Raw genomic sequence first — 11,162 nt, 5'->3', positions numbered from 1 at the left:
TCCATCCCTGTCTGTGCTCCGCATGGATGGTAGTGATGGGAATTCAGGCTCTTTCTAGTGAGCCAGATCATTTGGCTCAGCTCACCAAGAGGAGCCGGCTCTTTCGGCTCCCAAACGGCTCTTCGTTTTACCACTTCTGCCTTTTTATAATTCAGACAAATTTAGCGCTGTTTTGACCTATGATTAGTACGTGTGCACATATATCACTTAAATTATTCAATATAATTATACTAAACCTTATTATTTCCAGAATACCATAATTTTACATGCTGCTTCGTTTCTGACTGTAACTCATCTTTTCTGCTATTCGCGCACCGCACTCCTCTCTCTTTCTCTCCTCCTCTATGGAAGTTTTTATTGGACTTTATTAGTTGCAACCCACAGAAGACATTCCACAAATGTGTACCATGATCTGCAAATATTTCATTATCCACAAACATGTATTTTTGTATTTGTGTTGTGTAAAGTGGTACCAATTGGGAAAAATTCTGTAAACAAACAGGAGGAAAGTTACAAATCTCACGTGGCCCACAAATGCACAGAAAGTGATCTGCAAATGCGAAATAGATGCACAAATGTGTAGATATCACTTTACATGTAAACCTTAAAATACGTATTTACAGAGTAATATATGCGTATTTGCAAATCACCCTGTATTTTTGTGGATGTGACTTTACACAACACAAATACAAAAATACATGTTTGTGGATAGTGAAATATTTGCAGATCATGATACACATTTGTGGTATGTCTTCTGTGGGTTACAACTAATAAAGTCCAATAAAAACTTCCATACTCATCTCCCTCCTGTTCTGTACCTGTAGACTTCGCGTAGAAGATCATCCGGTCATACTGTCTTAAATTAATAAATAATAAAAAAAAACGGCTCTCGGACGGGAGCCGGCTCTTATCGTTCACTTAAAAGAGCCGGCTCAAAGAACCGGCTCGTTCGCGACCAACACATCACTACTGTCTGCGCTCCTCAGGTAAGCAAAGGACAACTATTTAGAAACAACGAAACAAACGAAAAACAAATCTGTGAAATAGTCTGATAATTTTGGTAAGACTGTGTTTTTAAAGTAGATAACAAAATATGCATGAAAATAACATCTTTTTGAGGGTGTTTGTTGTTTATCGTGTGTATAGTGTCGGTTGGCGTGGTAACAGCTACCGTTAAGTATCGCTAGCTAGTGTGCTAATTGTTGTCAGTTAGTTTAAAGAGCTAACGTTAACTAGCTAAAAACTAAAGTAGCAGTAGCCCAATTGGTTCTTTGGACTGGTCAAAGTTGGTTGTTAAACTATCTTCAGATATAAACTTGCATTTTATCTCATACAGCTGTCAGCATGGGCATTTTTCCGTATGTTAAGTTAAGTGTACGGCAGTGTTAGCTTAACGTTAGCTTAGCTACATGGTTGCTAGGTGACTGCAGCCTAGTAACGCAGGTGGGGCTATATTTGCATCGGTTTTTCTGGCCAACTGCTTAAGTTTAATTACTTTTCTGTCCAATTTGAGTCCAGTTTGACCAATTTCAGTTGAAATATTCAGCTCAACTTGCTTATCTTCTACTACAATTACGAGAACTTTGACTTTTTGTTGACACCTGCATGAGGCAAATATAGTTATATTACTTTGGACTCATTGCTGGGAAAAATGCATCAGCACAGTTTGTCCAGCAGGTGCTGCTGTCTGCATAACGATGAATTATCAGCTGTAACAGACACTGAGCTGTACGCTCATAAGATCAACTCAAAACTATAGAGTATATTTGTATTACACAAACACACAGACTCAGGAAGGACAAAGGAGGACGGTCTGCAGGACAGATAATAATGCACACAGTGCACTTTCATAGACTAAGCTACTGGAGTTACATGCACTATATTCATTTTTAACAGTCTCTTCTGCACTGCATTCACTTTTTTAATAGTGGTGTATCACAGCTGTTACCCTGCACTATATCCAGTTTTAACAGTTTTCTTCATCTCCTTGTATTTTTATATCTGGTATATTTTTTTGTACTTTGTACTACTAACTTTTTTACTGCCTTTTTACTAACATGTTTTGCACTATGGAATTGTGATGCTGGAAACTTGAATTTCCCTCGGGATCAATAAAGTTTCTATATCTATCTATCTATCTATCTATCTATATACACAAACACACAGAATAGCCCATCCAACTTGTTTAGGATGCTTGTAATCTCACTCTTATTACCTTTCATTGCATTTGCCATACATGAAGGGAACTTTGGAGTATGGATGGACAGAATAATGAGATCCTTTTTCAGTAACGAGCCTATTATCCTGTTCTTTTAAAACTCAGATTTTCCAGAGCACAAACAAATGCTTCTGTAGGCATATTAAACTGAGCATCCAAATACCCTATGTGTAATTCACTGTCCCATTTCCAGATAAATTGTAGAAATAGGCAGGCTACTCTACGAAAAGTCTGCATAACCATAACTTGAATAGGACTGTTAATCAAAAAATGCTAGCAGAAGAGAGACAAAGAGATGAAAACAAATTAATCACGGGTCTAAAAATTAGTTTGCAATCATTATTCAATTCAATTCATTTCAATTCAATTAAAACTTTATTGCAGACTCAAGGTCCAGATAAGAAAAAAGAAAAAACAACAACAATACATTACATATAATACATTATGTGATCTTTAAATGGAGTTTGCACTATTAAGCTGGTTGGATACAAACACGGAATGTACTTCAATCAGACTTCAATCAGATCTTCTAGATCAATCTTGTATCAGATAATGTATTTTTATTATGAAGTTTAACTTTATCCCCTTTTTCTTTTATTGCAGACACAATAACAACACGCTTTTCAGACTCAGAGTAATGTGTGTGTGTAGAAGGTGAGGGTTTCCCTGAGCTCACTGCCAACTAACTACTGGAGGTCCCAACAACACCAGGTCCCGGTGCCACACTGCGCGCTCTGCTGACGCAACCACGTCGCTGTGTCTCAATGCGATGGCGGATAGTAATGTCCTCAGACCTGCCCACGGAGGGACGGAGCAAAGTCACTGAGCCAGTCTTACCGGCTCTCCGTTAAAACTTGACCACCTGTTAAATAAAGAGAGAGACCGCTGCCATTGCCGTCCCTCCCGTGTAATAAATAGTATGTTGGACTGGATCTGCTCGGAGTGCGCTGACCGGGACGAGCCAGAAGTGGATTGAAGAGAAGAGGAGCGGAGAGAGTGAGCCGGTGGTTTGACGCACCGCATGTTGAGCCAGCAAGTTAACATAAATAACAAAAGTCGCGTCGACTGGGAAAGGAGGACAGCCGCTCTTTTGGATTTAACGGAGGTTTGAGGTGGACAGTTGTTCCGGCAAAATGAAATTCGCGGAGCATCTTTCGTCCCACATCACTCCAGAGTGGAGGAAGCAGTATCTTCAGTATGAGGTAAAGTGAAATTGGTCTTGTAATATAATAATAAACTCCTTGTGAATGTAGGTATGGCAGAAACTCCTACAAAATGCATGATTTTGAAAGAGGAAAGTGGACGATAAGAGTCAATATTAACTATGACAAAATGAAAAAAGCTGTTTGAATAATTTGTTCTCAGTTTCAGTTTAGCCTGCTCCTGAGAGCAATAAACGACGGGAAGATAAGGGGTGTGCTATTGTTTATGGACGGGAAATTGACTGCGGGTGTTAAGATCCACAGGGAGCATTCATTGTTTAATATTGCTGTTTGACACCTAAAAATAAACAGTATAGGAACAATTGAATGTCTTTCATGGAAAAATAAAATAAAACAATTCTGTTATTTATTTTAACAATACATAGAGTAAATATGTCAGGATATTCTATAAATAGTTAATTTCTTTAGCTTTTTTGTAGGTTTATTTTTTAAGCATTTTTCTTTGCAAAACGAATATAATTTTTTAAAATTTCAATTACATAATTCTTTTTATTCCTTTTTTTGGGGTTTGTTCATCTTATAACTGAAAGGTGTGTTTTAAAAAAAAAAAAAAAAAAGGAAAATTGTGTTTATTGTCAATTACTTTGATCTTTGGATTTTCCTTTAGTTTTTATTATTTGCTGCAATCTAACTGAACACAAGGGAAATCTCCCAGGCATCAATTATGCATTGTTGTAAAATTGCTAATATTCTTCTGTGATTATTCCTTGTTTTTGACCAGAGTTATTTAGCCTAGTATTTTTTTTAGAATATCACCATGTAGTTTGTTATTAATATTTTGCACAATTAAACAGGAATGGTTGCCTCTATGAATCAGCCTGCAAGACTTCATCTGACAGGATATTCTGTCTAGTCTCTGATGTCTGTGGATTTACGGAGACCTTTGTGTGCACACATGGTCTTTGTTGGGTGGTGTACAGTACTTGAGGAGTATTTCATATTCACACCCCACTTCACGCAGGCTCTACATTAAGAGCTTTAGTGCAGACATGCAGTGACAGGACAGGCTGCTCCATTCCATTTAGCTCTATGAATTATAGACAAAGACCCTGTTCTCTTCAACCTCAGCAGCCTACATCCCAGACTCAACAGAAGCTCACTGCGTTGGTTTTATTTTGGAAACATGCCCTGAATACTATTATTATTAAGTTGGATGATTGCTACAGCAGACATTTGGATCTGTCCAGCCGGACAAGAATGATATGCTGTCATCATTGTGTGATAAAAACATCTTCAATTATAGTAATTAAACTGGAAAAATATCAGAGATGTCAGATATGTAGTGGAAAACTCTACAGTAGAATGTAATTTGAATTGATTATTAACATTCACACACAGCATATGAAGGGTCTTTGTGTGTGCAGACTGACGCACAGTGAGCCCAGGGACAGATGCATGGCCATACCAGCCATTTTACACCTCCAGTCTTTGGCTCGGCTCTCACTGACCTGAGATGGATGATGATAGATTTTCTCTGTCATCCAAGCTTTGTGTTGGTATTCAGTTATATCAGATATAATAATCTTAAATTGACATTAAAGTTTTACTATTTTAGTATTTTAGCGATATATTTACACCAGTAACTATCAATGGAGTTCCCAAAATTGATTGCAGATGATTGCATGCTTTTTTTTTTTTACTGGAATTGTACACAATCTTCATAGCTATATCAAAGGATATTTTCACTTAACTGGAATAACTTATATCTATGAGCATAAAACATTGATTGTCTTTATCAGTCTTTATTTAGTACTTGTTATTTCTATAAGACTTAAATTGAAACAATTGCTGCGTGATTCATATGGAGCTGAGATATTTGTTTTTGTTTTCCTTTATTAACCATCCCAAAAACCCAGCCTATACAAACATGTCACATGTGGAGATATTGTTGAATTATGTAGAACAACAGTGCCGGTCTCCTATCCACACAGTTTGTATTCTTCCTCAAATCTGAATTATACATAGGGTTTGCAGAAAGAATAGGTTTGTGTGTATTTGTGTGACTGCGGCTGCCTTCAGTCTTTGTCTGACCTCTGTAAACACCACTGCCTCCTGAGTGGGCGGGATAGGGAGCGAGAGCTCACACCTTCAGATGATGGACATCTTATTCAAGGCTTTCATGCCCTCTGAATCAAGTCAAGAGACAAGGACCAACGTAAACTTACAAGCAACAAGCAAAGTCAGTTGACTTTAGTGAAGTGGGTTACTGAGATAAAACAGACTTTAAAATAAATCAATTTTAATATCATTCTGAAAAATGCAAAGCCTTGATATGCTGCTGTGGTGCAACAGAAGCGACGTTAGTCCACTGACTCTGTTCAGTGAAGGGAACATTACAGATACAGTGAGAAATTCAGATAAACATTCAGTCATTACACACATAACCAACAGTCCCCCATGTATTTAATCTGCATTATGTGTTGCAGTGACCACTGCAGCCAACACAACAGCTGTATTGTAATACAATTGTCTGTCTATTAAATGACACATTATTCAAGCAACACAGGTAATTTTTACCCGTAGGCCATTCAGTAAAATATGACTCTTCCAGGCTGGCTGTATCTATGGTGCACTCACATCCAAATTGACTGTGGTTTGAAGTGATATTCTTGCTTTTGTGAGCTGGTTGGATTAATTAACCTGCTGCCCACTTTTCACTTTCCTCATTTTTTTTTAGAGCACAGCGCTATTGTGTGGAAAGCTGTGCGCTGTCTATTTAGATTGGTCAGCCAGTTTCTATGCAGATGAGAAGGATGCGGCAAAGTGGCTGTTTCAGCAAATACAGGCTTTAGTTAGTAAGGCACTTCATTTGGAACACTGAGGCATTGACAAGGCAATTGAGTGATAGAGTAATTAGGTGTCTGCTTTATCCTGTGGGATTGTAGTTATAAACCTATATGCTAAACAGCTGTTTGGTATGGAGGTGAGCATGTCCTGCTAACTCCAGAGGCTTCTGACAAAGGGCAGGAGATGTAGGTTGATAGATAGGGAGAGGGTTAAATGCAACAGTTAGTAAGTACGAACATTTATAAAAAGCTGTTTTTATGAACCAAATGTACTATCTCTACATGCCCGAGGGTTATTCGTGCAGAATTAAACTTGCTTGTATTACAGCATCTAAGATGTGTGCAGACAATAATTAGGCGTGGCGACTGTTAGATTCAGATGTGTATTGAGTAACTAATGGTTATTGAACATTAGCGGCATATAGAAAGAGTGAGAGCTAGAGATGCAGGTGTGTGTGTGTGTGTGTGGGCGAGAGAACAAGGCCACTTATGCATTTATTTCCGCAGTCTAATCACTCATGTAAGCTTAGATGAGGAGGAGGAGAAGAGTGCATGTGGAGACTCGCATTTACAATTCAAACTAGCAAAGTGACATTATGTTGACGAAAAGCAGGTGCTTATGTGATTTCAGTGAGTGATTGGTATTTGTTCAAAGGTGAAGCCTTGTGTCTCCCTAATTAATCTGAGTGATGTCGTTTAAATGTCTAAACCAGCACAATGAGCTTTGTATTGTTACAGACGTAATGGAAATTGTACATAAAATATACAGCATTCCTCTCATCACCTGTATTTTGTATAATGAATGTGTGATTTAACAGCATGTTCAACAATATGAACATTATGTATACAACAGGCATGGCATGGCAACTGCTGAGAATCCCCCTTTCTATACCTCCCTCCTTCCTTCCATCCTCACCTCATCGTTCCTCCCCCACTGGGAGGACATCTGGTCCCCGACCAGACCTGCCCTCTGTTCCCCCTCCCTCCATCCTATCCTCCCATCCTCTCTACTCCTCTTTCTCCATGCAGGGATCCACTCAGACACAGAGCTAGGGATTCAAGTGATCCACCATTGGCTTTTCTAGTTGAGCCAGAGATCTCTTCAAACTAATAATGCACACTCAAGCACAACAATAACCATCTCAAGTATGTTAGAGGAAGGATTTGACCTTCTAGCACTCAAAATATTTTGGTTAGTGTCCACTCAACATGTCACCGAAAAGTCGGACATGGTGACTTAAGTCTACTTGTGTTACACGCATGTTTGGTTTGGTGAGTGTTCATCATCATCACGTTAATGCATGGTCATTCAAACTGATGGTTCCATTAGACTTGGCTTAGTTATTGTCTACAGGTTTCACCACTGATTACTGCCAAGCCTGCAGGTTTATCCCAGTTCCCCAAAGAGTGTGTCCCCGCCCCTCTTTCCCATCACTGCCATCGCCATGGCAATGCCTCCCTGTCTGAATCTGAATGTCTATTTCCCACCTATTAGTCAGAGGGGCCCTTTTTCCTCACCAGAGATTAGCAAGGACTGGGCCCTGCTCCAATGGTGTGTGTGCACAGTTGGTCTCCCGTGATCTTTATCAGACAGTATGAAGACAACATGCTACACAGGAATGACATGTCTATCTCTTGGATTAGACTCCAGTGTCGGAGGCTCATTGCGCATGTAATTCACAGAGGAATTTAAGTATCAACAATCCGGGTTGCTAGCTACTAATGCACATCAGTTTCTGAGTGGCTTCCACCCACACACAGGATTGCTCACACCGCTCTCTCATCGTCATGTTACAAAAGCAGAAGGTTACAGTATATAGGAGCCTGGACTGAGAGAGCGGTTTGATATGATAAGTAGATGAGACAGAAAAACATACAGGTTGTGAGATTTGGATGAATTTTCCTTTACCTATACATCATATTTGCACATTGTATTTACTGACAGTTTGCTGAATACTACTAGTACTTAATAAAACTTCATAAAGTTAAATAGATTTTTCTATTTTGCTGGGGCAGTTTAGTTATAAAGACAGTCAGGAAACAGGATTCAGTTCCAGTCTTTTCTCTGATTACCACTGATATGTTCAGATGAGCCAGCATGCAATTATCTGTCAGTTTCCATTATCTTCGAGATCACTCTTATCACAGAGAAACAACCTCATTTAACCACTACTGCCATCTCTCTCTCTCTTTCTTTCTCTCTCTCTCTCTCTCTCCCTTGTTTCTGTCAGTTGGTCTGTCTGCCTCTTTCTCTCCCCAATCTTTTAATTAGAAAGATGTACACTGTCTCAAACTCTGCACCTGTCAAAGAACAATTTTTGTTAAATCTGAAATTGAACCTATCATTGTTCATTTTAAAATTCTGGATAGTCTTTGTTGTTTATTGTAAAGTCTTGTGGAGTCAGGCCATCTGCTTTCCTTTACTTGTTTCACATCAACTAAATCAAAGCAACAACACAGCAGCACTCTCATTCACCCAAGCTAAACGTTATACACTAAAGCTGGGGACACACCAACTCGACATCAGAGAACTAGCGGCGACGAAGGCCGCCTGTTGCGTCGCCTCACGTCGCCATTGTTTTGGCCGACGAGTTGCACTAGAACACACCGCAAAGACTACAGCCTGCGACCAGTCAGCACATACGTTTACACTACGGACAGTTTCTGTTACAGAGCTCAATGGCTGAAAAGACATTCAAACCTGATATAACAAGTTGGTTTCTAATCTCATGCCAGAGTTCTGTTTTCACCACTCGGTTGGCAAAGAGTTTCTCTGTGATGTCGTTCAGAGGTGGCTTCTTCTGAATCATGCCGATCAGTTGGTGTTCAGTTTCTTCACTCCAGATGGCCATGACGTGAAAATATTTGTGTATTCAGACAAGATGAAGATGAAAAATGGGAAGAGCCTTCTGTGTGCGCTGTCTTGACTTTACTTGTTTGCTTGCTTTCATCATATCCGTTTCTCTTCTCGTGCACTGATTCGCTTAAGCTGAACAGCCAATCAGAGTGATTTGTCTCACCGACGTACGATTCAACATGCTGAATCGGACGAAAAACCTACCAACATGGGGAGACTAGAGCTGACGGTGCACGAAACACTGAAAAAACTAGGCCGACGGACGCTCACCGATTGCCCCAAACTGGTCGACCGTCGCGGGCTTTAAGAGGGATAACACAAACTGGGTGCAAGTGGACAATTCTTTGTTGTTTATGGCAATCACTCTGTCAGATTTGTCAACCAAAATATGGTACTGTCAGGCCTATACGTTCTTAGTTCTTTTAGCTATTGCAAGATTTAGAAATATCTGTGTAACTAGTGTAACTTTGAGTAAATGAGATCATTAAAATGTTTGTGCCTTGTTCATTATGTTAGCAGCTGTGTGGCAGTTGCTGTTATCTTCCCATGTGGAGAACAAGAGTTTAGTTAATGGCTCTCTAATGGCTTTAGATGGTTTTAATGCTACTCCAAAAGCAGATGGCGCTAATAATTGTTTAATGCCTCATGGTCTGCTGTAATCCCTTCTTACTTGTACTAGGGTATGTACTGCAAATCCACTTTCTTCATTTGATCTGTTGTGGAACAGACTCTAATCTTTTAAATGACCCTACAGTTACTCCATGCATGTATACACTAATCCTCTGTATCTATGGATTCTATGGACTTTACTGACTTGACATATACTTTTAACATCCTGGCAAAAGAGCATGAGTGTACAGACCTGTCTTTTGTGTCGCTTGGGTCAGTGTTTGCTGACTGTCATTTTTTTTCTTCTTTCTTCATCAGGCGTTCAAGGATATGCTGTATGCTGCCCAGGACCAAGCCCCGTCCATAGAAGGTAAGGAGACCCCCTGTTTGGATAAACAAACACACACACACACACACACACACACACACACACACACACACACACACACACGCACACACACACACGCACACAGTTGTGTACCCTCTGCCGTCTGCCTGTGGCCTGTTTGGGCATCCCCAGAATAACAGCCCTTCGTGTGCTAAAAATAGGTGGAAATCATTGCTTACATGCTGCCACTCACTCCGTAGGCTTTGACTCAACCAGACCAAGGCCAATCGCAAATTCATTACCTTTTACCTTACTGTCATAGCTTTTTAACCCGCATGAGGAAAAACATGCCGTGAAGCAAAGTTGAAAGTTTTATTAAGGGAACAAATTTTTTATGTTGCTGTAGCTGAGAAGATGTTTCACACTCATTAAAGGTCCAGTGTGTAAGATCTGGCGGCATCTAGTGGTGAGGTTGCAGATTGCAACCTCTTCTGCTTGTCAAATGTGTAGGATAACTGTGGTAGCCGACATGAAAACGTGAATGGCCCTTTCTGAAGCCAGTTGTAACGTAGGTCATTTGGAGAATAGCAGAGCCAGCGTGTAGAGAGTGTGTGTGTACTTTGGAAGTGAGTGGTGAAGCAAGTGAGCAAGAGTGGCGGCGAATGTGTGCAGTGGCGCCAAAGACAGAGTTAGTTTAGCTTTGAGAATATCAAGGGAATGTACGATGGAAGATGCAGTTTGTACAGAAGAAGACCAACAGAGGTTTCCCGTGTCTTGTTTCCCGGTGGCTGAGTGGAGTGACGGAGCTTAACTCCGGAGCAAGTAACGTTATCGACTCTGGCCCAAGCACGAAACGTTAACACAGTGGTTTGTCCATTCTGGGCTGCTGTAGAAGCATGGTGGCTGGCTCTGCAAAGAGAGGACCCGCTCTGTATATAGATGTAAACGGCTCATTCTAAGGTGAAAACACAATTCTGATTTTCAGTTGATTATTCATTAAAGTAAGCATACTTATTAATATCATATTCCATTCCTGCCATAAGGTCCCCCTAAATGTTACACACTGTTCTTTTAAACTGTCTTGGTGAAGTGACTCTCGTTGGGTTAAAATAACAGTGCACCAGTAGCCAGCGTGGAGTTC

General features: G+C 40.1%; 1 protein-coding gene across 7 annotated transcripts in view; it reads left to right on the top strand.

The window, feature by feature from the left end:
- Positions 1–969: 969 nt before the first annotated feature.
- xpr1a (xenotropic and polytropic retrovirus receptor 1a) overlaps positions 970–11,162 on the top strand; it is an 88,450-nt gene continuing 78,257 nt past the window's right edge. For all 7 annotated transcript variants that reach the window (XR_005206916.1, XR_005206914.1, XR_005206915.1 and 4 more), the window contains exons 1-3: positions 970–1,060; positions 2,822–3,420; positions 10,012–10,063. Coding sequence is in view for 4 of the 7 variants with exons in the window: in XM_037769766.1 (XP_037625694.1) it covers positions 3,352–3,420; positions 10,012–10,063 (121 nt within the window). In the remaining 3 variants the exon portion in view is untranslated. The remainder of the gene's footprint in view (positions 1,061–2,821; positions 3,421–10,011; positions 10,064–11,162) is intronic.

This window comes from Sebastes umbrosus, chromosome 5 (genome assembly GCF_015220745.1).
Source record: "Sebastes umbrosus isolate fSebUmb1 chromosome 5, fSebUmb1.pri, whole genome shotgun sequence".
NCBI lineage: Eukaryota > Metazoa > Chordata > Actinopteri > Perciformes > Sebastidae > Sebastes > Sebastes umbrosus.
Note: the sequence above shows the minus strand (reverse complement) of the source record. Positions and strands in the feature narration are given on the sequence as shown.